Below are 27814 nucleotides of genomic sequence, written 5' to 3'. Positions count from 1 at the left end.
TTGTAATATTTCACTAGTGTTTTGTCATGGTTTACCATGTCACAGTTACATTTTCGTGATTTTTAAAGTTCATTTTGGATTTTTACATTCTCTTGATTTTTCAAAGTTCATTTTGAATTTCTTTCATTGAAATGCAAGAGTTGGAATATTTCAGTAGTGTCTTGTTGTGCTTTACCTTGTCACTGTTACATTCTCTTGATTTTTTAAAGTTCACTTTGAATTTCTTTCGTGAAATACAAGAGTTGGAATATTTCAGTAGTGTCTTTTTGTGCTTTACCTTGTCACAGTTACATTCTCTTGATTTTTCAAAGTTAATTGTAGATTTCTTTCCTTGAAATGCAAGAGTTAGAATATTTCAGTAGTGTTTTGTTGTGCTTTACCTTGTCACAGTTACATTCTCTTGATTTTTCAAAGCTGATTTTTGGATTTCTATCGTTGAAATGCAAGAGTTGGAATATTTCAGTAGTGTTTTGTTATGGTTTACCTTGTCACAGTTACATTCTCTTGATTTTTCAAAGTTCATTTTGAATTTCTTTCGTTGAAATGCAAGAGTTGGAATATTTCAGTAGTGTTTTGTCATGGTTTACCTTGCCAGAGTTACATTCTCTTGATTTTTCAAAGTTCATTTTGGATTTCTTTCCTTGAAATGCAAGAGTTGGAATATTTCAGTAGTGTTTTGTCATGGTTTACCTTGTCACAGTTACATTCTCTTGATTTTCAAAGTTCATTTTGGATTTTTACATTCTCTTGATTTTTCAAAGTTCATTTTGAATTTCTTTCGTTGGAATGCAAGAGTTGGAATATTTCAGTAGTGTCTTGTTGTGCTTTACCTTGTCACTGTTACATTCTCTTGATTTTTAAAAGTTCATTTTGGATTTCTTTCGTTTAAATGCAAGAGTTGGAATATTTCAGTAATGTTTTGTTGTGCTTTACCTTGTCACAGTTACATTCTCTTGATTTTTCAAAGTTCATTTTGAATTTCTTTCGTGAAATGCAAGAGTTGTAGTATTTCAGTAGTGTTTTGTCGTGGTTTACCTTGTCACAGTTATATTCTCTTGATTTTTCAAAGTTCATTTTGGATTTTTACATTATCTTGATTTTTCAAAGTTCATTTTGAATTTCTTTCATTGAAATGCAAGAGTTGGAATATTTCAGTAGTGTCTTGATGTGCTTTACCTTGTCACTGTTACATTCTCTTGATTTTTCAAAGTTCATTTTGGATTTCTTTCGTTGAAATGCAAGAGTTGGAATATTTCAATAGTGTCTTGTAGTGCTTTACCTTGTCACTGTTACAATCTCTTGATTTTTCAAAGTTCATTTTGGATTTCTTTCGTTGAAATGCAAGAGTTGGAATATTTCAGTAGTTTTTTGTTGTGCTTAACCTTGTCACAGTTACATTCTCTTGATTTTTCAAAGTTCATTTTGAATTTCTTTAGTGAAATGCAAGAGTTGGAATATATCAGTAGTGTTTTGTTATGGTTTACCTTGTCACAGTTACATTCTCTTGATTTTTTAAAAGTTCATTTTGGATTTCTTTCGTTGAAATGCAAGAGTTGGAATATTTCGGTAGTGTTTTGTCGTGGTTTACCTTGTCACAGTAAAATTCTCTTGATTTTTCAAAGTTCATTTTTGATTTTTACATTCTCTTGATTTTTCGAAGTTCATTTTGAATTTCTTTCATTGAAATGCAAGAGTTGGAATATTTCAGTAGTGTCTTGTTGTGCTTTACCTTGTCACTGTTACATTCTCTTGATTTTTCAAAGTTCATTTTGGATTTCCTTCGTTGAAATGCAAGAGTTGGAATATTTCGGTAGTGTTTTGTTGTACTTTACCTTGTCACAGTTACATTCTCTTGATTTTTCAAAGTTCATTTTGAATTTCTTTCATGAAATGCAAGAGTTGGACTATTTCAGTAGTGTTTTGTTGTGCTTTACCTTGTCACTGTTAAATTCTCTTGATTTTTCAAAGTTCATTTTGAATTTCTTTCGTTGAAATGCAAGAGTTGGAATATTTCAGTAGTGTTTTGTAGTTGTTTACCTTGTCACAGTTACATTCTTTTGATTTTTCAAAGCTGATTTTTGGATTTCTATCGTTGAAATGCAAAAGTTTGAATATTTCAGTAGTGTTTTGTTATGGTTTACCTTGTCACAGTTACATTCCCTTGATTTTTCAAAGTTCATTTTGAATTACTTTCGTTAAAATGCAAGAGTTGGAATATTTCAGTAGTGTTTTGTTATGGTTTACCTTGTCACAGTTACATTCTCTTGATTTTTCAAAGTTCATTTTGAATTTCTTTCGTCGAAATGCAAGAGTTCGAATATTTCAATAGTGTTTTGTCATGGTTTATCTTGTCACGGTTACATTCTCTTGATTTTTCAAATTTAATTTTGAATTTCTTTCATTGAAATGCAAGAGTTGGAATATTTCACTAGTGTTTTGTCGTGGTTTACTATGTCACAGTTACATTCTCGTGATTTTTCAAGTTCATTTTGGATTTTTACATTCTCTTGATTTTTCAAAGTTCATTTTGAATTTCTTTCATTGAAATGCAAGAGTTGGTTTACCATGTCACAGTTACATTCTCTTGATTTTTCAAAGTTCCTTTTGAATTTTTTTCGTGAAATGCGAGAGTTGGAATATTTCAGTAGTGTCTTGTAGTGCTTTACCTTGTCCCTGTTACATTCTCTTGATTTTTCAAAGTTCATTTTGGATTTCTTTCGTTGAAATGCAAGAGTTGGAATATTTAAGTAGTTTTTTGTTGTGCTTTACCTTGTCACAGTTACATTCTCTTGATTTTTCAAAGTTCATTTTGAATTTCTTTCGGGAAATGCAAGAGTTGGAATATATCGGTAATGTTTTGTCGTGGTTTACCTTGTCACAGTTACATTCTCTTGATTTTTAAAAGCTGATTTTTGGATTTCTATCATTGAAATGCAAGAGTTGGAATATTTCAGTAGTTTTTTGACATGGTTTACCTTGTCACAGTTACATTCTCTTACTTTTTTAAAGTTCATTTTGAACTTCTTTAGTTGAAATGCAGGAGTTGGAATATTTCAGTAGTGTCTTGATGTGGTTTACCTTGTCACAGTTAAATTCTCCTGATCTTTCAAAGTTCATTTCGGATTTCTTTCGTTGAAATGCAAGAGTTGGAATATTTCAGTAGTGTTTTGTTGTGCTTTACCTTGTCACAGTTACATTCTCTTGATTTTTCAAAGTTCATTTTGGATTTCTTTCGTTGAAATGTAAGAGTTGGAATATTTCAGTAGTGTTTTGTTGTGCTTTACCTTGTCACAGTTACATTCTCCAGATTTTTCAAAGTTAATTTTGGATTTCTTTCGTGAAATGCAAGAGTTGGAATATTTCAGTAGTGTTTTGTCGTGGTTTACCTCGTCACAGTTACATTCTATTGATTTTTCAAAGCTGATTTTTGGATTTCTATCGTTGAAATGCAAGAGTTGGAATATTTCATTAGTGTTTTGTCATTGTTTAACTTGCCACTTTTACATTCTCTTGATTCTTAAAAGTTCATTTTGAATTTCTCTCGTTGATATGCAAGAGCTGGAATATTTCAGTAGTGTTTTGTCATGGTTTACCTTGTCACAGTTACATTCTCTTGATTTTTCAAAGTTAATTTTGAATTTCTTTCATTGAAATGCAAGAGTTGGTTTACCATGTCACAGTTACATTCTCTTGATTTTTCAAAGTTCATTTTGAATTTTTTTCGTGAAATTCAAGAGTTGGAATATTTCAGTAGTGTCTTGTTGTGCTTTACCTTGTCACAGTTACATTCTCTTGATTTTTCAAAGTTCGTTTTGGATTTCTTTCGTTGAAATGCAAGAGTTGGAATATTTCAGTAGTGTTTTTTTGTGCTTTACCTTGTCAAAGTTACATTCTCTTGATTTTTCAAAGTTAATTTTGGATTTCTTTCGTTGAAATGCAAGAGTTGGAATATATCAGTAATGTTTTGTCGTGGTTTACCTTGTCACAGTTACATTCTCTTGATTTTTCAAAGGTGATTTTTGGATTTCTATCGTTGAAATGCAAGAGTTGGAATATTTCAGTAGTGTTTTGTTATGGTTTACCTTGTCACAGTTACATTCTATTGATTTTTCAAAGTTCATTTTGACATTCTTTCGTTGAAATGAAAGATTTGGAATATTTCAGTAGTGTTTTGTCATGGTTTACCTTGTCACAGTTATATTCTCTTGATTTTTCAAATTTCATTTTGGATTTCTTTCCTTGAAACGCAAGATTTGGAATATTTCAGTAGTGTTTTGTCATGGTTTACCGTGTCACAGTTACATTCTCTTGATTTTCAAAGTTCATTCTGGATTTTTACATTCTCTTGATTTTTTAAAGTTTATTTTGTATTTTTTTCACTGAAATGCAAAAGTTGGAATATTTCAGTAGTGTCTTGTTGTGCTTTACCTTGTCACTGTTACATTCTCTTGATTTTTAAAAGTTCATTTTGGATTTCTTTCGTTGAAATGCAAGAGTTGGAATATTTCAGTAATGTTTTGTTGTGCTTTACTTTGTCACAGTTACATTCTCTTGTTTTTTCAAAGTTCATTTTGAATTTCTTTCGTGAAATGCAAGAGTTGGAGTATTTCAGTAGTGTTTTGTTGTGCTTTAAATTGTCACTGTTAAATTCTCTTGATTTTTCAAAGTTCATTTTGAATTTCTTTCGTGAAATGCAAGAGTTGGAGTATTTCAGTAGTTTTTTGTTGTGCTTTACCTTGTCACTGTTAAATTCTCTTGATTTTTCAAAGTTCATTTTGAATTTCTTTCGTTGAAATGCAAGAGTTGGAACATTTCAGTAGTGTTTTGTCGTTGTTTACCTTGTCACAGTTACATTCTTTTGATTTTTCAAAGCTGATTTTTGGATTTCTATCGTTGAAATGCAAAAGTTTGAATATTTCAGTAGTGTTTTGTTATGGTTTACCTTGTCACAGTTACATTCCCTTGATTTTTCAAAGTTCATTTTGAATTACTTTCGTTGAAATGCAAGAGTTGGAATATTTCAGTAGGGTTTTGTTGTGGTTTACCTTGTCACAGTTACATTCTCTTGATTTTTCAAAGTTCATTTTGAATTTCTTTCGTCGAAATGCAAGAGTTCAAATATTTCAATAGTGTTTTGTCATGGTTTATCTTGTCACAGTTACATTCTCTTGATTTTTCAAATTTAATTTTGAATTTCTTTCATTGAAATGCAAGAGTTGGAATATTTCACTAGTGTTTTGTCGTGGTTTACTATGTCACAGTTACATTCTCGTGATTTTTCAAGTTCATTTTGGATTTTTACATTCTCTTGATTTTTCAAAGTTCATTTTGAATTTCTTTCATTGAAATGCAAGAGTTGGAATATTTCAGTAGTGTCTTGTTGTGCTTTACCTTGTCACTGTTACATTCTCTTGATTTTTCAAAGTTCATTTTGGATTTCTTTCTTTGAAATGCAAGAGTTGGAATATTTCAGTAGTGTTTTGTTGTGCTTTACCTTGTCACTGTTACATTCTCTTGATTTTTCAAAGTTCATTTTGGATTTCTTTCGTTGAAATGTAAGAGTTGGAATATTTCAGTAGTGTTTTGTTGTGCTTTACCTTGTCACAGTTACATTCTCTTGATTTTTCAAAGTTCATTTTGAATTTCTTTCGTGAAATGCAAGAGTTGGAATATTTCAGTAGTGTTTTGTCGTGGTTTACCTCGTAACAGTTACATTCTATTGATTTTTCAAATCTGATTTTTGGATTTCTATCGTTGAAATGCAAGAGTTGGAATATTTCAGTAGTGTTTTGTCATGGTTTACCTTGCCACAGTTACATTCTCTTGAATTTTCAAAGTTAATTTTGAATTTCTTTCATTGAAATGCAAGAGTTGGTTTACCATGTCACAGTTACATTCTCTTGATTTTTCAAAGTTCATTTTGAATTTTTTTCGTGAAATGCAAGAGTTGGAATATTTCAGTAGTGTCTTGTAGTGCTTTACCTTGTCACAGTTACATTCTCTTGATCTTTTAAAGTTCTTTTTGGATTTCTTTCCTTGAAATGCAAGAGTTGGAATATTTCAGTAGTTTTTGTTGTGCTTTACCTTGTCAAAGTTACATTCTCTTAAATTTTTCAAAGTTAATTTTGAATTTCTTTCGTGAAATGCAAGAGTTGGAATATTTCAGTAGTGTTTTGTCGTGGTTTACCTTGTCACAGTTACATTCTCTTGATTTTTCAAAGCTGATTTTTGGATTTCTATCGTTGAAATGCAAGAGTTGGAATATTTCAGTAGTGTTTTGTTATGGTTTACCTTGTCACAGTTACATTCTATTGATTTTTCAAAGTTCATTTTGACATTCTTTCGTTGAAATGCAAGAGTTGGAATATTTCAGTAGTGTTTTGTCATGGTTTACCCTACCACAGTTACATTCTCTTGATTTTTCAAAGTTCATTTTGGATTTCTTTCGTTGAAATGCAAGAGTTAGAATATTTCAGTAGTGTTTTGTCATGGTTTACCTTGTCACAGTTACATTCTCTTGATTTTCAAAGTTCAGTTTGGATTTTTACATTCTCTTGATTTTTAAAAGTTCATTTTGAATATTTTTCTTTGAAATGCAAGAGTTGGAATATTTCAGTAGTGTCTTGTTGTGCTTTACCTTGTCACAGTTACATTCTCTTGATTTTTCAAAGTTCATTTTGGATTTCTTTCGTTGAAATGCAAGAGTTGGAATATTTCAGTAATGTTTTGTTGTGCTTTACTTTGTCACAGTTACATTCTCTTGTTTTTTCAAAGTTCATTTTGAATTTCTTTCGTGAAATGCAAGAGTTGGAGTATTTCAGTAGTGTTTTGTTGTGCTTTAAATTGTCACTGTTAAATTCTCTTGATTTTTCAAAGTTCATTTTGAATTTCTTTCGTGAAATGCAAGAGTTGGAGTATTTCAGTAGTTTTTTGTTGTGCTTTACCTTGTCACTGTTAAATTCTCTTGATTTTTCAAAGTTCATTTTGAATTTCTTTCGTTGAAATGCAAGAGTTGGAATATTTCAGTAGTGTTTTGTCGTTGTTTACCTTGTCACAGTTACATTCTTTTGATTTTTCAAAGCTGATTTTTGGATTTCTATCGTTGAAATGCAAAAGTTGGAATATTTCAGTAGTGTTTTGTTATGGTTTACCTTGTCACAGTTACATTCCCTTGATTTTTCAAAGTTCATTTTGAATTACTTTCGTTAAAATGCAAGAGTTGGAATATTTCAGTAGTGTTTTGTTATGGTTTACCTTGTCACAGTTACATTCTCTTGATTTTTCAAAGTTCATTTTGAATTTCTTTCGTCGAAATGCAAGAGTTCAAATATTTCAATAGTGTTTTGTCATGGTTTATCTTGTCACAGTTACATTCTCTTGATTTTTCAAATTTAATTTTGAATTTCTTTCATTGAAATGCAAGAGTTGGAATATTTCACTAGTGTTTTGTCGTGGTTTACTATGTCACAGTTACATTCTCGTGATTTTTCAAGTTCATTTTGGATTTTTACATTCTCTTGATTTTTCAAAGTTCATTTTGAATTTCTTTCATTGAAATGCAAGAGTTGGAATATTTCAGTAGTGTCTTGTTGTGCTTTACCTTGTCACTGTTACATTCTCTTGATTTTTCAAATTTCATTTTGGATTTCTTTCGTTGAAATGCAAGAGTTGGAATATTTCAGTAGTGTTTTGTTGTGCTTTACCTTGTCACTGTTACATTCTCTTGATTTTCAAAGTTCATTTTGGATTTCTTTCGTTGAAATGCAAGAGTTGCAATATTTCAGTAGTGTTTTGTTGTGCTTTACCTTGTCACAGTCACATTCTCTTGATTTTTCAAAGTTCATTTTGAATTTCTTTCGTGAAATGCAAGAGTTGGAATATATCAGTAGTGTTTTGTCGTGGTTTACCTCGTCACAGTTACATTCTATTGATTTTTCAAAGCTGATTTTTGGATTTCTATCGTTGAAATGCAAGAGTTGGAATATTTCATTAGTGTTTTGATATGGTTTAAATTGCCACTTTTACATTCTCTTGATTTTTCAAAGTTTATTTTGAATTTCTTTCGTTGATATGCCATAGTTGGAATATTTCAGTAGTGTTTTGTCATGGTTTACCTAGACACAGTTATATTCTCTTGAATTTTCAAAGTTCATTTTGAATTTCTTTCATTGAACTGCAAGAGTTGGTTTACCATGTCACAGTTACATTCTCTTGATTTTTCAAAGTTCATTTTGAATTTTTTTCGTGAAATTCAAGAGTTGGAATATTTCAGTAGTGTCTTGTTGTGCTTTACCTTGTCACTGTTACATTCTCTTGATTTTTCAAAGTTCAGTTTGGATTTCTTTCGTTTAAATGCAAGAGTTGGAATATTTCAGTAGTTTTTGTTGTGCTTTACCTTGTCACAGTTAAATTCTCTTGATTTTTCAAAGTTAATTTTGAATTTATTTCGTGAAATGCAAGAGTTGGAATATATCAGTAATGTTTTGTCTTGGTTTACCTTGTCACAGTTACATTCTCTTGATTTTTCAAAGCTGATTTTTGGATTTCTATCGTTGAAATGCAAGAGTTGGAATATTTCAGTAGTGTTTTGTTATGGTTTACCTTGTCACAGTTACATTCTATTGATTTTTCAAAGTTCATTTTGACATTCTTTCGTTGAAATGCAAGAGTTGGAATATTTCAGTAGTGTTTTGTCATGGTTTACCTTACCACAGTTACATTCTCTTGATTTTTCAAAGTTCATTTTGGATTTCTTTCCTTGAAATGCAAGAGTTGGAATATTTCAGTAGTGTTTTGTCATGGTTTACCTTGTCACAGTTACATTCTCTTGATTTTCAAAGTTCATTTTGGATTTTTACATTCTCTTGATTTTTCAAAGTTCATTTTCAATTTCTTTCGTTGAAATGCAAGAGTTGGAATATTTCAGTAGTGTCTTGTTGTGCTTTACCTTGTCACTGTTACATTCTCTTGATTTTTAAAAGTTCATTTTGGATTTCTTTCGTTGAAATGCAAGAGTTGGAATATTTCAGTAGTGTCTTGTTGTGCTTTACTTTGTCACAGTTACATTCTCTTGTTTTTTCAAAGTTCATTTTGAATTTCTTTCGTGAAATGCAAGAGTTGGAGTATTTCAGTAGTGTTTTGTTGTGCTTTAAATTGTCACTGTTAAATTCTCTTGATTTTTCAAAGTTCATTTTGAATTTCTTTCGTGAAATGCAAGAGTTGGAGTATTTCAGTAGTTTTTTGTTGTGCTTTACCTTGTCACTGTTAAATTCTCTTGATTTTTCTAAGTTCATTTTGAATTTCTTTCGTTGAAATGCAAGAGTTGGAATATTTCAGTAGTGTCTTGTTGTGCTTTACCTTGTCACTGTTACATTCTCTTGATTTTTAAAAGTTAATTTTGGATTTCTTTCGTTGAAATGCAAGAGTTGGAATATTTCAGTAATGTTTTGTTGTGCTTTACTTTGTCACAGTTACATTCTCTTGTTTTTTCAAAGTTCATTTTGAATTTCTGTCGTGAAATGCAAGAGTTGGAGTATTTCAGTAGTGTTTTGTTGTGCTTTAAATTGTCACTGTTAAATTCTCTTGATTTTTCAAAGTTCATTTTGAATTTCTTTCGTGAAATGCAGGAGTTGGAGTATTTCAGTAGTGTTTTGTTGTGCTTTACCTTGTCACTGTTACATTCTCTTGATTTTTCAAAGTTCATTTTGAATTTCTTTCATTGAAATGCAAGAGTTGGAATATTTCAGTAGTGTCTTGTTGTGCTTTACCTTGTCACTGTTACATTCTCTTGATTTTTCAAAGTTTCATTTTGGATTTCTTTCGTTGAAATGCAAGAGTTGGAATATTTCAGTAGTGTTTTGTCATGGTTTACCTTGTCACAGTTACATTCTCTTGATTTTTCAAATTTAATTTTGAATTTCTTTCATTGAAATGCAAGAGTTGGAATATTTCACTAGTGTTTTGTCGTGGTTTACCATGTCACAGTTACATTCTCGTGATTTTTCAAGTTTATTTTGGATTTTTACATTCTCTTGATTTTTCAAAGTTCATTTTGAATTTCTTTCATTGAAATGCAAGAGTTGGAATATTTCAGTAGTGTCTTGTTGTGCTTTACCTTGTCACAGTTACATTCTCTTGATTTTTCAAAGCTGATTTTTGGATTTCTATCGTTGAAATGCAAAAGTTTGAATATTTCAGTAGTGTTTTGTTATGGTTTACCTTGTCACAGTTACATTCCCTTGATTTTTCAAAGTTCATTTTGAATTACTTTCGTTAAAATGCAAGAGTTGGAATATTTCAGTAGTGTTTTGTTATGGTTTACCTTGTCACAGTTACATTCTCTTGATTTTTCAAAGTTCATTTTGAATTTCTTTCGTCGAAATGCAAGAGTTCGAATATTTCAATGGTGTTTTGTCATGGTTTATCTTGTCACAGTTACATTCTCTTGATTTTTCAAATTTAATTTTGAATTTCTTTCATTGAAATGCAAGAGTTGGAATATTTCACTAGTGTTTTGTCGTGGTTTACCATGTCACAGTTACATTCTCGTGATTTTTCAAGTTAATTTTGGATTTTTACATTCTCTTGATTTTTCAAAGTTCATTTTGAATTTCTTTCATTGAAATGCAAGAGTTGGAATATTTCAGTAGTGTCTTGTTGTGGTTTACCTTGTCACTGTTACATTCTCTTGATTTTTCAAAGTTCATTTAGGATTTCTTTCGTTGAAATGCAAGAGTTAGAATATTTCAGTAGTGTTTTGTTGTGCTTTACCTTGTCACTGTTACATTCTCTTGATTTTTCAAAGTTCATTTTGGATTTCTTTCGTTGAAATGCAAGAGTTGGAATATTTAAGTAGTGTTTTATTGTGCTTTACCTTGTCACAGTTACATTCTCTTGATTTTTCAAAGTTCATTTTGGATTTATTTCGTGAAATTCAAGAGTTGAAATATTTCAGTAGTGTTTTGTCGTGGTTTACCTCGTCACAGTTACATTCTATTGATTTTTCAAAGCTGATTTTTGGATTTCTATCGTTGAAATGCAAGAGTTGGAATATTTCATTAGTGTTTTGTTATGGTTTACCTTGTCACAGTTACATTCTCTTGATTTTTCAAAGTTCATTTTGAATTTCTTTCGTTAAAATGCAAGAGTTGGAATATTTCAGTAGTGTTTTGTCATGGTTTACCTTGCCACAGTTACATTCTCTTGAATTTTCAAAGTTAATTTTGAATTTCTTTCATTGAAATGCAAGAGTTGGTTTACCATGTCACAGTTACATTCTCTTGATTTTTCAAAGTTCATTTTGAATTTTTTTCGTGAAATTCAAGAGTTGGAATATTTCAGTAGTGTCTTGTTGTGCTTTACCTTGTCACTATTACATTCTCTTGATTTTTCAAAGTTCATTTTGGATTTCTTTCGTTGAAATGCAAGAGTTGGAATATTTTAGTAGTTTATTGTTGTGCTTTATCTTGTCACAGTTACATTCTCTTGATTTTTCAAAGTTCATTTTGAATTTCTGTCGTAAAATGCAAGAGTTGGAATATATCGGTAATGTTTTGTCGTGGTTTACCTTGTCACAGTTACATTCTCTTTATTTTTCAAAGTTAATTTTTGGATTTCTTTCGTTGAAATGCAAGAGTTGGAATATTTCAGTAGTGTTTTGTCATGATTTACCTTGACACAGTTAAATTCTCTTGATTTTTCAAAGTTCATTTTGAATTTCATTCGTTGAAATGCAAGAGTTGGAATATTTCAGTAGTGTTTTGTCATGGTTTACCTTGCCACAGTTACATTCTCTTGATTTTTCAAAGTTTATTTTGAATTTTTTTTTCTTTGAAATGCAAGAGTTGGAATATTTCAGTAGTGTTTTGTCATGGTTTACCTTGTCACAGTTACATTCTCTTGATTTTCAAAGTTCATTTTGGATTTTTACATTCTCTTGATTTTTCAAAGTTTATTTTGAATTTCTTTCGTTGAAATGCAAGAGTTGGAATATTTCAGTAGTGTCTTGTTGTGCTTTACCTTGTCACTGTTACATTCTCTTGATTTTTAAAAGTTCATTTTTGATTTCTTTCGTTGGAATGCAAGAGTTGGAATATTTCAGTAATGTTTTGTTGTGCTTTACTTTGTCACAGTTACATTCTCTTGTTTTTTCAAAGTTCATTTTGAATTTCTTTCGTGAAATGCAAGAGTTGGAGTATTTCAGTAGTGTTTTGTTGTGCTTTAAATTGTCACTGTTAAATTCTCTTGATTTTTCAAAGTTCATTTTGAATTTCTTTCGTTGAAATGCAAGAGTTGGAATATTTCAGTAGTGTTTTGTCGTGGTTTACCTTGTCACAGTTACATTCTCTTTATTTTTCAAAGCTGATTTTTCGATTTCTGTCGTTGAAATGCAAAAGTTGGAATATTTCAGTAGTTTTTTGTTATGGTTTACCTTGTCACAGTTACATTCCCTTGATTTTTAAAAGTTCATTTTGAATTACTTTCGTTGAAATGCAAGAGTTGGAATATTTCAGTAGTGTTTTGTTATGGTTTATCTTGTCACAGTTACATTCTCTTGATTTTTCAAAGTTAATTTTGAATTTCTTTCGTCGAAATGCAAGAGTTGGAATATTTCTATAGTGTTTTGTCATGGTTTATCTTGTCACAGTTACATTCTATTGATTTTTCAAATTTAATTTTGAATTTCTTTCATTGAAATGCAAGAGTTGGAATATTTCAGTAGTGTTTTGTCGTGGTTTACCATGTCACAGTTACATTCTCGTGATTTTTCAAGTTCATTTTGGATTTTTACATTCTCTTGATTTTTCAAAGTTCATTTTGAATTTCTTTCATTGAAATGCAAGAGTTGAAATATTTCAGTAGTGCCTTTTTGTGCTTTACCTTGTCACTGTTACATTCTCTTGATTTTTCAAAGTTCATTTTGGATTTCTTTAATTGAAATGTAAGAGTTGGAATATTTCAATAGTGTTTTGTTGTGCTTTACCTTGTCACAGTTACATTCTCTTGATTTTTCAAAGTTCATTTTGAATTTTTTCGTGAAATGCAAGAGTTGGAATATATCAGTAGTGTTTTGTCGTGGTTTACCTGGTCACAGTTACATTCTCTTGATTTTTCAAAGCTGATTTTTGGATTTCTATCGTTGAAATGCAAGAGTTGGAATATTTCAGTAGTGTTTTGATATGGTTTACCTTGTCACATTTACATTCTATTGATTTTTCAAAGTTCATTTTGAATTTATTTAGTTGAAATGCAAGAGTTGGAATATTTCAGTAGTGTTTTGTCATGGTTTTCCTTGCCACAGTTACATTCTCTTGATTTTTCAAAGTTAATTTTGAATTTCTTTCATTGAAATGCAAGAGTTGGTTTACCATGTCACAGTTACATTCTCTTGATTTTTCAAAGTTCATTTTGAATTTTTTTCGTGAAATGCAAGAGTTGGAATATTTTAGTAGTGTCTTGTAGTGCTTTACCTTGTCACTGTTACATTATCTTGATTTTTCAAAGTTTATTTTGGATTTCTTTCGTTGAAATGCAAGAGTTGGAATATTTCAGTAGTTTTTTGTTGTGCTTTACCTTGTCACAGTTACATTCTCTTGATTTTTCAAAGTTAATTTTGAATTTCTTTCGTGAAATGCAAGAGTTGGAATATATCGGTAATGTTTTGTAGTGGTTTACCTTGTCACAGTAACATTCTCTTCATTTTTCAAAGCTGATTTTTGGATTTCTATCGTTGAAATGCAAGAGTTGGAATATTTCAGTAGTGTTTTGTCATGGTTTACCTTGTCACAGTTACATTCTCTTGATTTTCAAAGTTCATTTTGGATTTTTACATTCTCTTGATTTTTCAAAGTTCATTTTGAATTTCTTTCGTGAAATGCAAGAGTTGGAGTATTTCAGTAGTGTTTTGTAGTGCTTTACCTTGTCACTGTTAAATTCTCTTGATTTTTCAAAGTTCATTTTGAATTTCTTTCGTTGAAATGCAAGAGTTGGAATATTTCAGTAGTGTTTTGTCGTGGTTTACCTTGTCACAGTTACATTCTCTTGATTTTTCAAAGCTGATTTTTGGATTTCTATCGTTGAAATGCAAAAGTTTGAATATTTCAGTAGTGTTTTGTTATGGTTTACCTTGTCAGAGTTACATTCCCTTGATTTTTCAAAGTTCATTTTGAATTACTTTCGTTGAAATGCAAGAGTTGGAATATTTCAGAAGTGTTTTGTTATGGTTTATCTTGTCACAGTTACATTCTCTTGATTTTTCAAAGTTCATTTTGAATTTCTTTCGTCGAAATGCAAGAGTTGGAATATTTCAGTAGTGTTTTGTCATGGTTTATCTTGTCACAGTTACATTCTATTGATTTTTCAAATTTAATTTTGAATTTCTTTCATTGAAATGCAAGAGTTGGAATATTTCACTAGTGTTTTGTCGTGGTTTACCATGTCACAGTTACATTCTCGTGATTTTTCAAGTTCATTTTGGATTTTTACATTCTCTTGATTTTTCAAACTTCATTTTGAATTTCTTTCATTGAAATGCAAGAGTTGGAATATTTCAGTAGTGTTTTGTTGTGCTTTACCTTGTCACAGTTACATTCTCTTGATTTTCAAAGTTCATTCTGAATTTCTTTCGTGAAATTCAAGAGTTGGAATATTTCAGTAGTGTGTTGTAGTGCTTTACCTTGTCACTGTTACATTCTCTTGATTTTTCAATGTTCATTTTGGATTTCTTTCGTTGAAATGCAAGAGTTGGAATATTTCAGTAGTGTTTTGTTGCGCCTTACCTTGTCACAGTTACATTCTCTTGATTTTTAAAGTTCATTTTGAATTTTTTCGTGAAATGCAAGAGTTGGAATATTTCAGTAGTGTTTTGTCGTGGTTTACCTTGTCACAGTTACATTCTCTTGATTTTTCAAAGATGATTTTTGGATTTATATCGTTGAAATGCAAGAGTTGTAATATTTCAGTAGTGTTTTGTTATGGTTTACATTGTCACAGTTACATTCTATTGATTTTTTAAAGTTCATTTTGAATTTCTCTCGTTGAAATGCAAGAGTTGGAATATTTCAGTAGTGTTGTGTCATGTTTTACCTTGCCACAGTTACATTCTCTTGATTTTTCAAAGTTAATTTTGAATTTCTTTCATTGAAATGCAAGAGTTGGTTTACCATGTCACAGTTACATTCTCTTGATTTTTCAAAGTTCATTTTGAATTTTTTTCGTGAAATGCAAGAGTTGGAATATTTCAGTAGTGTTTTCTCGTGGTTTATCTTGTCACTGTTACATTCTCTTGATTTTTCAAAGCTCATTTTTGGATTTCTATTGTTGAAATGCAAGACTTGGAAAATTTCAGTTGTGTTTTGTTATGGTTTACCCTGTCACAGTTACATTCTCTTGATTTTTCAAAGTTCATTTTGAATTTCTTTCGTTGAAATGCAAGAGTTGGAATGTTTTAGTAGTGTTTTGTTATGGTTTACCTTGTCAAAGTTAGATTCTCTTGATTTTTCAAAGTTCATTTTGAATTTCTTTCATTGAAATGCAAGAGTTAGAATATTTTAGTAGTGTTTTGTCATGGTTTACCTTGTCACAGTTACATTCTCTTGATTTTTAAAAGTTCATTTTCAAATTTTTTCATTGAAATGCAAGAGTTGGAGTATTTCAGTAGTGTTTTGTTTTAGTTTACCATGTCGCAGTTACATTCTCTTTATTTTTTAAAGTTCATTTTGAATATTTTTCGTGAAATGCAAGAGTTGGAATGTTTCAGTAGTGTTTTGTCGTGGTTTACCTTGTCACAGTTACATTCTCATGATTTTTTAAAGTTCATTTTGAATTTCTTTCATTGAAATGCAAGAGACGGATTATTTCAGTAGTGTTTTGTTGTGGTTTACCTTGTCACACTTACATTCTCTTGATTTTTTAACGTTCATTTTGGATTTCTTTCGTTGAAATAAAAGAGTTGGAATATTTCAGTAGTGTTTTGTCATGGTTTACCTTGTCACAGTTACATTTTCTTGATTTTTCAAAGTTCATTTTGAATTTCTTTTGTTGAAATGCAAGAGTTGGAATATTTCAGTAGTGTATGGTTGTGGCGCGCCACTCTAAGTGAACCTAGATCAACCCAACTTTTTGGATATCTCTCTCACTCTGTTTGTGTGTCGTGTCTGTGCATGTCTCGTCTCTATGTGTGTGTGTCATCTCTGTAGGTGTGTCGTCTCTGTGTTTGTGTCTTCTCTGTATGTTTGTCGTCTCTGTGCGTGTGTCGTCTCTTTGTGTGTTTCGTATCTGTGTATGTGTGTGTGTCCCCGCGCCGGAGGGGGGCATTAAATAGTGGAATTTATGAGGAAATTGCTCTGCCTTGGAGACATTGAAAACGCGCGTACGTAACTGTGAGAAGAAATTCAAAATGAACTTTGAAAAATTAAGAGAATGTAACTTTGACAAGATAAACCACGACAAGACACTACTAAAATATTCCAAATCTTGCATTTCAATGAAAGAAATTCAAAATGAACTTTGAAAAATCGATAGAATGTAACTTTGACAAGGTAAAGCATAACAAAACACTACTAAAATATTCAAAATCTTGCATTTCCACGAAAGAAATTCAAAATGAACTTTGAAAAATTAAGAGAATGTAAACCACAACAAAACACTACTGAAATAATCCATCTCTTGCATTTCAACGAAAAAAATTCAAAATGAACTTTAAAAAATTAAGAGAATGTAACTGTGACAAGGTAAAACATGACAAAACACTACTGAAATAATCCAACTCTTGCATTTCAATGAAAGAAATTCAAAATGAACTTTGAAAAATCAAGAGAATGTAACTGTGACATGGTCAACCATTACAAAACACTACTGAATTATTCCATCTCTTGCATTTCAATGAAACAAATCCAAAATGAACTTTGAAAAATCAAGAGAATGTAACTGTGACAAGGTAAACCACGACAAAACACTACTGAAATATTCCAAATCTTGCATTTCAATGAAAGAAATTCAAAATGAACTTTGAAAAATAAAGAGAATTTAACTGTGACAAGGTAAACCATAACAAAACACTACTAAAACATTCCAACTCTTGCATTTCAGCGAAAGAAATTAAAAACTGAACTTTGAAAAATCAAGAGAATTTAACTGTGACAAGGTAAACCATAACAAAACACTACTGAAATATTCCAAGTCTTGCATTTCAACGATAGAAATCCAAACTGAACTTCGAAAAATCAAGAGAATGTAACTGTGACAAGGTAAACCACGAGAAAACACTACTGAAATATTCCAACTCTTGCATTTCACGAAAGAAATTCAAAATGAACTTTGAAAAATCAAGAGAATTTAACTGTGACAAGGTAAACCATAACAAAACACTACTAAAACATTCCAACTCTTGCATTTCAGCGAAAGAAATTCAAAATGAACTTTGAAAAATCAAGAGAATGTAACTGTGACATGGTATACCGCGACAAAACACTACTGAAATATTCCAACTCTTGCATTTGAATGAAAGAAATTCAAAATTAACTTTGAAAAATCAAGAGAATTTAACTGTGACAAGGTAAACCATAACAAAACACTATTAAACATTCCAACTCTTGCATTTCAGCGAAAGAAATTCAGAATGAACTTTGAAAAATCAAGAGAATGTAACTGTGACAAGGTAAACCATAACAAAACACTACTGAAATATTCCAAGTCTTGCATTTCAACGATAGAAATCCAAAAATGAGCTTCGAAAAATCAAGAGAATGTAACTGTGACAAGGTAAACCACGAGAAAACACTACTGAAATATTCCAACTCTTGCATTTCGACGAAAGAAATTCAAAATAAACTTTGAAAAATCAAGAGAGTGTAACTGTGACAAGGTAAACCACGACAAAACACTACTGAAATATTCCAACTCTTGTATTTGAATGAAAGAAATTCAAAAATGAACTTTGAAAAATCAAGAGAATTTAACTGTGGCAAGGTAAACCATGACAAAACACTACTGAAATATTCCAACTCTTGCATTTAAACTAAATAAATTAAAAATGAACTTTGAAAAATCAAGAGAATGTAACTGTGACAAGGTAAACCATAACCAAACAATACTGAAATATTCCAACTCTTGCATTTCAACGATAGAAATCCAAAAAAATCAAGAGAATGTAACTCTGACAAGGTAAAGCACAACAAAACACTACTGAAATATTCCAACTCTTGCATTTCAACGAAAGAAATCCAAAACGAACTTTGAAAAATCAAGAGAATGTAACTGTGACAAGGTAAAGCACAACAAGACACTACTGAAATATTCCAACTCTTGCATTTCAGGAAAGAAATTCAATGTGAACTTTGAAAAATCAAGAGAATGTAACTGTGGCAAGGTAAAGCACAACAAAACATTACTGAAATATTCCAACTCTTGCATTTCAACGAAAGAAATCCAAAATGAACTTTGAAAAATCAAGAGAATGTAACTGTGACAAGGTAAAGAACAACAAGACACTACTGAAATAATCAAACTTTTGCATTTCAATGAAAGAAATTCAAAATGAACTTTGAAAAATCAAGAGAATATAAAAATCAAAAATGAACTTTGAAAAATCAAGATAATGTAACTGTGACGAGGTAAACAACTAAAAAATACTACTGAAATATTCCAACTCTTGCATTTCAATGAAAGAAATCCAAAATGAACTTCGAAAAATCACGAGAATGTAACTGTGACATGGTAAGCCACGACAAAACACTAGTGAAATATTCCAACTCTTGCATTTCAATGAAATAAATTCAGAATTAACTTTGAAAAATCAAGAGAATGTAACTGTGACAAGGTAAACCATAACAAAACACTACTAAAATATTCCAACTCTTACATTTCAACGAAAATAATCCAAACTGAACTTTAAAAAATTAAGAGAATGTAACTGTGACAAGGTAAACCACAGCAAAACACTACTGAAATATTCCAACTCTTGCATTTCAAAGATAGAAATCCAAAAATCAGCTTTGAAAAATCAAGAGAATTTAACTGTGACAAGGTAAGCCATAACAAAACGCTAATAAAATATTCCAACTCTTGCATTTCAACGAAAGAAATTCAAAATGAACTTTGAAAAATCAAGAGAATGTAACTGTGACAAGGTAAAGCACAACAAAACACTACTGAAATATTCCAACTCTTGAATTTCATGAAAGAAATTCAAAATGAACTTGTAAAATCAAGAGAATGTAACTGTGACAAGGTAAAGCACAACAAAACACTACTGAAATATTCCAACTCTTGCATTTCAACGAGAAAAATCCAAAATGAACTTTGAAAAATCAAGAGAATGTAACAGTGACAAGGTAAAGCACAACAAGACACTACTGATATATTCCAACTCTTGCATTTCAACGAAAGAAATTCAAAATGAACTTTGAAAAATCAAAAGAATGTAAAAATCCAAAATGAACTTTGAAAAATCAAGAGAATGTAAGTGTCACAAGGTAAACCACGACAAAACACTACTGAAATATTCCAACTCTTGCATTTCAAGGAAAGAAATCCAAATGAACTTTGAAAAATCAAGAGAATGTAACTGTGACAAGGTGAACCATAAAAAAACACTACTGAAATATTCCTACTCTTGCATTTCAACGAAAGAAATCCGAAAATGAACTTTGAAAAATCAAGAGAATGTAACTGTGACAGGGTAAACCATGACAAAACACTACTGAAATATTCCAACTCTTGCATTTCAAAGAAAGAAATACAAAATGAACTTAGAAAAATCAAGCGAATTTAAGTTTGACAAGATAAACCATAACAAAACACTACTGAAATATTCCAACTCTTCCATTTCAACGAAAGAAATCCAAAATGAACTTTGAAAAATCAAGAGAATGTAACTGTGACAAGGTAAACCACGATAAAACACTATTGAAATATTCCAAATCTCGCATTTCACGAAAGAAATTCAAAATGAAGTTTGAAAAATAAAGCGAATGTAACTGTGATATGGTAAACCACAACAAAACACTACTGAAATATTCCAACTCTTGCATCTCACGAAAGCAATTCAAAATAAACTTTGAATAATCAAGAGAATGTAAAAATCCAAAATGAACTTTGAATAATCAAGAGAATGTAACTGTGACAAGGTAAACCATGACAAAACACTACTGAAATATTCCAACTCTTGTATTTCAATGAAAGAAATCCAAAATGAACTTTGAAAAATCAAGAGAATGTAACTGTGACAAGGTAAACCATAACAAAACATTACTGAAATATTCCAACTCTTGCATTTCAACGAAAGAAATCCAAAAATGAACTTTGAAAAATCAAGAGAATGTAACTGTGACAAGGTAAACCACGACAATTACTACTGAAATATTCCAACTCTTGCATTTCAAGGAAAGAAATCCAAAATGAACTTTGAGAAATCATGAGAATGTAACAGTGACAAGGTAAACCACAATAAAAAACTACTGAAATATTCCAACTCTTCTATTTCAAGGAAAAAAATCCAAAATAGGCTTTGAAAAATCATGAGAATGTAACTGTGACAAGGTAAACCACGATAAAACACTATTGAAATATTCCAACTCTTGCATTTCACGAAATTTTCCATAATTTTCTTACAAAAAAACTAGACTTTACGGTCAAAAACCCTTATTAGTTCAGATTTTACAGATATAGTTTATTTTTTCGATCCAAAAATGGACTTAAGTTTCACATTTGAACCAGAGAATTGTATTTTCCATAATTTTCTTACAAAAAAACTAGATTTTACGGTCAAAACCCCTTATTAGCTCAGATTTTGCGGAAATAGTTTTATTTTTTGGTCAAAAATGGACTTAAGTTTCAAATTTGAACCTGAGAATTGTATTTTCCATAATTTTCTTACAAAAAACTAGAGTTTATGGTCAAAAACCCTTATTAACTCAGATTTTACAGAAATAGTTTATTTTTTGATCCAAAACTGGACTTAAGTTTCCCATTTGAAAGCTACGATCGTAATTAATGATACTTGTTATCAGCAAAAAATGTCAATTGCCAAAAAAACAAAAAAAAAAAAATAAAAAAAAAATGGGGGGAGGGGACCAAAAAGTTGGAGGGGAGGGTGTACCCTTCGATTTTTGGGATAGGGGACCTTTGGGGGGTTGATGTCTCTGCTGGTTAGGGTCATTGGTGCTTATGTACCTTGATGGTTCGTACTCACATACACCTTACTACTTGATTTGCAAGGATTTCTATGGTTTGTTCTGAATTTCTTTATTAAAATTATTTTCTTGCCATCTACATCCCTCTTAGTATCAACTTTTTAGTATACTATAACGTTGGACCCTATTTTAAACTGAGAACACTGTTCAAACACAACTTGTGTATTATACAGAACACATCGGAGAGGTAAAGCTAGGTCAACTCGCAATGTCATTCTATTATCATTAACCATTTTCATAGATTTATGTTGCCCCAAATTTATAACAAATTGCCTGAGTTAACAAGCCCTCGTTAGACTCTATTTTAATGCAAAATGATTTAACGCCAATTAAGCTATTGAATACCTTTTACCAATGTCTCTTGTAGGCGTCAAATCTATTAAGTATCTGAGCATATTCTTTGTATTGTTGATGCAAGCATCCCATTACTCATTCTTTAATTACCCTTGAGGCATTCTTAACCAACGCAATACCTTTTCGCAGATACCTTTTCGCAAAAAAATTCGCAAATAGAGTTATTTTTACGTCACAATTTTCAACTTAAAACCATTCTAACTATAGCATCCCATTCCTCATTCTTTAATTACCCGTTACGCTTTCTTAACCATCGGAAGTTTAATTTGGTTATTGAACTTAGAAGTAATTGCCCTCTTCAAAAACATTAGTTGTTCTATTAATGAACCCGTAAAACGAAACCAGTCTGATTGCATCACACAATCTCGCTCCTAGTTCCAAAACGTGGGTGTTGCCTTAGAAACCCGTATTATCTAGAATATATCAAATCATAATGAAAATTAAATCGTATGGTAATTAACATTTTATACAATATCTCAATTACTAATAAAAAATTGATGTTGGCTCGAAAAACACTCTGTTTGAGTTATATAATTTTGACTATGCTCCCAAAACATGTTGGACTACTTTATACCGTGTCAGCTTTTAAAAAAAAACCAGTCTGCTTGAGCTATATAATTTCCACCATACTCTCAAAACATGTTTGACCACATTATACCTTGCCAACGTAAAAAAAAAAAATGTCTACGTCAAACTGTGTGAGGGAGTACTGACTTTCTTTGAAAAGTTGTAGAGGACCCGTAGAATAGTATGGGAATTCCTAGGGCCTCGATAGAAGTATATGTTAGCACTCTACTCATAGTGACCATTCAAAAAAAAACATGGTGCTACTTGGACTCATGAGGAATTAATTTAAAATTTAATCTGTAGTCTCTTTGACGACTGTGACAAAACAATGACAAAAGGGAAGTTACTAATGGCGAGAGGCGCTCTTTAAGAGAGACTAAATAAAAAAAAACAAGTTTTTTAAACTGAAAGTAAGGAGCGACATTAAAACTTAAAACGAACAGAAATTATTCCGTATATGAAAGGGGCTGTCCCCTCCTCAACGCCTCGCTCTTTACGCTAAAGTTTTTTATTGTTTTAAAAAATAAAGTTGTGAGACAGAGTCAAACTTTAGCGTAAAGAGCGAGGCGTTGAGGAGGGGACAGCCCCTTTCATATACGGAATAATTTCTGTTCGTTTTAAGTTTTAATGTTGCTCCTTACTTTCAGTTTGAAAAACTTATTTTTTTTTTTATTTAATTTCTGATCGTTTTTTAGTTAATGCAGCTTTTATTTTGGCTCACCGTCATTGAATAAGTAAACAAAATTTGCATAAAAATTTTACTTTTCTTTTGCTAAATGGATGTCTCTAAATTTGGTTATGACGTAATATACAAATTAACTTACCTAACTAACTTCTATATTCGTATATTTTTCTTCTGGCAAAAAATACAAAGTTGCAGATTTTTGCAGATATCAGCTTTAAACCTATGTAATAGGGTTTTCTGATGCGCTGAATCTGACGGTGTGATTTTCATTAAAATTCTTTCACTTGTAGGGGATTTTTCCCCCCTCTTTAAAAAATCAGGCAAATTTTCTCAGGCTCGTAGCCTTTGATAAGTAATACTAAACTTAATAAAATTTATATATTTAGAATCAGCATTATAAACACATTCTTTTGATACATTTATTGACATCAAAATTCTGTTTTTAAAAGTTTCGATTACTATTAAGTCGTATCGCTTCTTTTTTTTATTGTTTTTTTTATTACGTATATGTTATTACGTATATGAGGGGGTTCTCCCCTTAGTCAATACCACGCTCTTTACGTTCAAAGTTAAAAAATATTTTGATTCACGCACCCCTGAATCACAAAGGCTGTTTAATTAGAATAGATACCTCTTTTGAATGCACTAAAAAAAACTGTAGCGTAAAGAGCGAGGTATTGACTTGGGGGAAAACCCCCTCACATACGTTATAATTTCTGTTCGTTTTAAGTTCTAATGTTGCTTCTTACTTTCAGTTGAAAAAACTTTTTTTTTTTATTTCATTTCTGATCGTTTTTTAAATAATGCTTGGAAATCCGGCACCCCCTTTGATAGAAATGTCCCTTACCCCAAAGAAACATCCTCCATGGAAAGATTCTCCTGAGTAACCCCCTCCTATAGCCCCCCCCCCCTCTCCAGAAAAAATCCTTCCTGAAAATGTCTGTATACTTCCCAATAACCAATAAATAATGCTGGCAAGTCCGGCGCCCCCTTCATGGCAATTTTCCTTCCCCCATGGACAGATCCTCCAACATAACCCCCGACCCCCACCCCCCCCACTACCAGAAAAAAACCCTCCTGAAAACTTCTGTATACTTCCCAATAACCAATACTATATGTTAACATTGGGTAAAGTTTATAACTTTTAGCCCTCTCCCTGGGGACTTTGGGGGATTAAGTCATCCTAAAAGACATATTTATCGTATTTTCGACCATGTTGAACAAAATGGCTATCTCAAAATTTTTATCGGGTGACTTTGGGAAAAAATAAGCGTGGGAGGGGGCTTAGTTGCCCTCCATTTTTTGGTCACTTAAAAAGGGCACTAGAACTTTTCATTTCCGTTCCAATGAGCCCTCCCACGATATTCTAGGACCACTGGGTCGATACAATCACCCCTGGGGAAAAAAACAAAAAAACAAATAAACACGCATCCGTGATCTTTCTTCTGGCAATAAATGCAAAATTCCACATATTTCCAGATAGGTGCTTGAAACCACTAAAGTAGGGTTCTCTGATACGCTGAATATGATGGTGTAATTTTAATTAAGGTTCTATAACTTTGAGGGGGTCTTTCCACCTTTTTTTGAAAATCAGCCAAATTTTTTCAGGCGCGTAACTTTTGATGGGTAGCACTAAACTTGATGAAAGTTATATATTTGAAATCAGCATTGAAATCTGATTCTTTTTATGTATCTATTGGTTTGATGTACCCGTTTTCTAGAGTTTCGGTTACCATTGAGCCGGGTCGTTCCTTACTTACAGTTCGTTACCACGAACTGTTTGACTAAAAGTGCTTCTCGTCAATAGTGACTATAAATAGAAAAAAAACTCAGAAAACATTATATGCATCAAATTACTCGAATATAACAATAACAATAATTCAACTTTATGAACTTTTAATTTACCTATTGAATAGTATTAGCGGCACAAAGTTGGGAAGAAAAATCATAGCATCAAATTCGATATGACTGAGAAAACTTAGAGCGAAGGTTTATGCACTTCTATCTACGAAAATCGACGAAAATTTATTTTCATGTTTGCTTTTTTTCTTTCTTTTCCTTTCGTTTTTCCTTTTTCCTTTTGTTTTTTCCTTTCTTTTTTCTTTTCGTTTTTTTCTTATTTACAGGGCTGATTTGATTCAGCCATATTATCGTACAAAATGGAGAGAGGTATTTTTTGAACTAAATTCAGTTTTAGGGAACCTTCTTCGGCATTTTTTACCACAACATTGCTTTAACATCGTGCTATTTTCTTTGTAAGCCCGAATTTGAAGCAAATTCGATGTTGAACTTCAGTTTGTTGCTTTGAAGGGCCTTTGAAACACAGCCTTGCAATTCCTCTAGTTAATGTAAATTTTGTTCAATTTCAGGCAGTCATGTCATCAAATATGAGGCTACACTTACCACCTGTGGAAACAGTACTTAGAAATCGGGATGGAAAGCCAGTTTTTAACTTCAAAGCTGTTATACCTAATGATCAAAGATTAGGTCTAGATTCTGGTACACCAGCTTTGGTTGATTCCTTGAAAACAGAGGAAATAGGAAAGACTGGAGGTAGAACAAATACTGATAATGAAACTTCCAAACACGTTGAGAGTTCAAGCTTCGTTAACAACCAACCTCAGATGGAACTCGAAACTAGCAAAATAGAAAAAAAAAATTCAACAGCAAGCCGTCAGAAACTTTGTACTACTGATTCTTCTTTAGAATTCATTTCCGTGGCAACTACTTTGGCTTTAAGGCTTAAAAGATCTACTGTCCATAGAGTAACATCTTCGTTTGACGTACCAGAAGAGCAAAAGAGATCAAAGGACGAATTGGCTGCGACTATAATTACAGATCCTCAAAATTATGATGGTGCTATTCTGGATCGCAAACAACACCAAAACTTAATCAAAAACTCCAAGTCTTCTAATAGCGTGACTTCAAAGATAAGTAAAAATTCAACTATTTCGTATAAGCCATTAGCAAAGCAGCAATCGATATCCCATGTTGGAGAACAAAAAAAAAAACAAAGAGGATAAAAACACTGGTCGGACTAATATAGCTTCATTGAGTAGGCAGATTTCAACAACAAAGCCTGAACAATCAAACGTTACGATTTCAAATTCAGAAGTAAAGCCATTGCCAAACATATTTGTTTCAAGAAATAACAGATCTACAGGTGAAAGAGGGACTGTTTCATACGAGGACCATAAAAAAGAACACAAAAGAACTATATCACCTTCGTCAGACGTTTCAATCAGCACCTTAATCGAAAGTGTAACGACGGCAAATCCTCGTATTGAAGTTACAGGGAAAGTACAATATTCATCAAAACAAAATACTAAAGCACAATCTCATACAGAAGCCAGTCCTACTCGTTTAGAATCAGATTTTAATACATCTTACTCACAAGCTGAGTATAATGCCATGTTTAGACTTAATATTAAAAGTGAATTGATAAAACAAGATAGCATGCCCATAGCCTCTTCAATTCATAATGAGAAATTACCAGAGAAGGAAATCACAAATTTTACTTCTCATTTTTACAGTAATTTAAAGCAAAGATTAGTAATACCAGTAGCTGCTTTACAAAAACCAGCTCTCTCGGATGCCAGGCCCCTGAAAAGAAGGGGAACAAAGGACGAAAATAGCAGCCAAGATGGCGCAGTCGTTAATGCGAGTGTAGTAGAAGATACAATTACTTCTAGTCTAAATCAAGATGGTTCATTTGAGATTAGTACTGCTACGCCAGAGTCAGAATATCACAAATATAAGCCACCGCTGATATCACCGGAAAATAAACCTATTCAAAGTCAAGGCATCGGGATATTCCAAGCTCCAAAAACAGAAAAGCAGCTGCCGTCACCCTATGAAAGAGAATTGGAATTAATGTCCTTTGATTTTCGACAGGGTGACGGGGCGGGCTGGTTATCTTATTTATTCTGAATATTTTTTGTGAAGTATATCTTTGAAAACAACAAGCTATAAAGGCATGATACTAGATTTTGCGATTTAAAAAGGCTCAAAAAACTTTTCTAGTTTGAAAATAACAGAACTTAAAGGGAAAAAATGAGATAAGAAATGGGAAGTAAGCAAGAAACAGATTTATATTTCCATGTTCCAGATGATATTATTAGCTGTTTTCTAACTGACCTTACCGGCAAGGATGTGAGTTAAAAATTGATGAATGAAAATTGTAACACCAAAATAACATATTCGAACAAAGTGAATCCAGAAAAAAAATTTGTTTAAATATTGGATAAAAATCAGAATGACTGTGAATATTTATCTGAAATTGAGAAAAAAAAAACAAGGTTTTTGAGATGAAATCCAAAGTGATATTGAAACTTAAAAATACCATATATCAAGGGGGTTGTCTCTCCTTGACTCCCTGATATTTCTGCTGTACTTTGAATTTTTGTCCCCAGTACTTTAAGAACGACTGCTCAGGCTCAAATGTAGAGTGAATGGGGTAAAAAGTTGATTTCACAGTATTCAAAGAAATGAAGAGCTCATTAACCTACATTTGCTTTAAACAATAAAGTTTGCAGTCCAAATAATTGGATACTTCATCGTTTTCTCATGTGGTTAGTAGAAGTGACCCTAAAGCTCGTGTCACGCACCCCTTCTGCCACCTACAACTTTTTTTAACACCGTATATTGGCACGAGAACCACGTGGTTTTTGGTTTTTTTGTCAATGAGAATTTTAAAAAAAGGAATTTTGTAACATTTATGTATGTTTTCTTGGATGGTTATGTGTGTTGGTAGATTTATTTGATGTTTTTCATGGATGTATAATGGTTTTTGTCAATGAGAATTTGAAAAACAGGAACTTTGTCACATTTATGGATGTCATCAGCAATTCATGTCTGTTTTATGGTTTTCTCAGTGAGAATGAAAAAACTGGAATTTTCTCACTTGTAAAAACATGAATTTTCTCACATTTATGGTTGTTTTCATGGATGGATATGTGTTTTGTTCGATTTATTTGATGTTTTTCTCGGATGTCAACATCAAATTATGGATGTTTTA

The 27814-nt window shown here is 31.5% G+C and overlaps 1 protein-coding gene across 1 annotated transcript in view; it reads left to right on the top strand.

Annotated features, from left to right (window-relative positions):
- The window catches only part of LOC148950158 (uncharacterized), a 153851-nt gene extending 127124 nt beyond the window's left edge, over positions 1-26727 (top strand). Inside the window, exons 3-4 of the mRNA XM_089091792.1 lie at positions 25167-25439; positions 25861-26727. Of these exons, the coding sequence (XP_088947918.1) occupies positions 25167-25439; positions 25861-26727 (1140 nt within the window). The remainder of the gene's footprint in view (positions 1-25166; positions 25440-25860) is intronic.
- Positions 26728-27814: the final 1087 nt, after the last annotated feature.

Source organism: Artemia sp. Qi Xiang Cuo, chromosome 7, assembly GCF_049724085.1.
Source record: "Artemia sp. Qi Xiang Cuo chromosome 7, ASM4972408v1, whole genome shotgun sequence".
NCBI classification, from domain to species: Eukaryota; Metazoa; Arthropoda; class Branchiopoda; order Anostraca; family Artemiidae; genus Artemia; species Artemia sp. Qi Xiang Cuo.
Note: the sequence above shows the minus strand (reverse complement) of the source record. Positions and strands in the feature narration are given on the sequence as shown.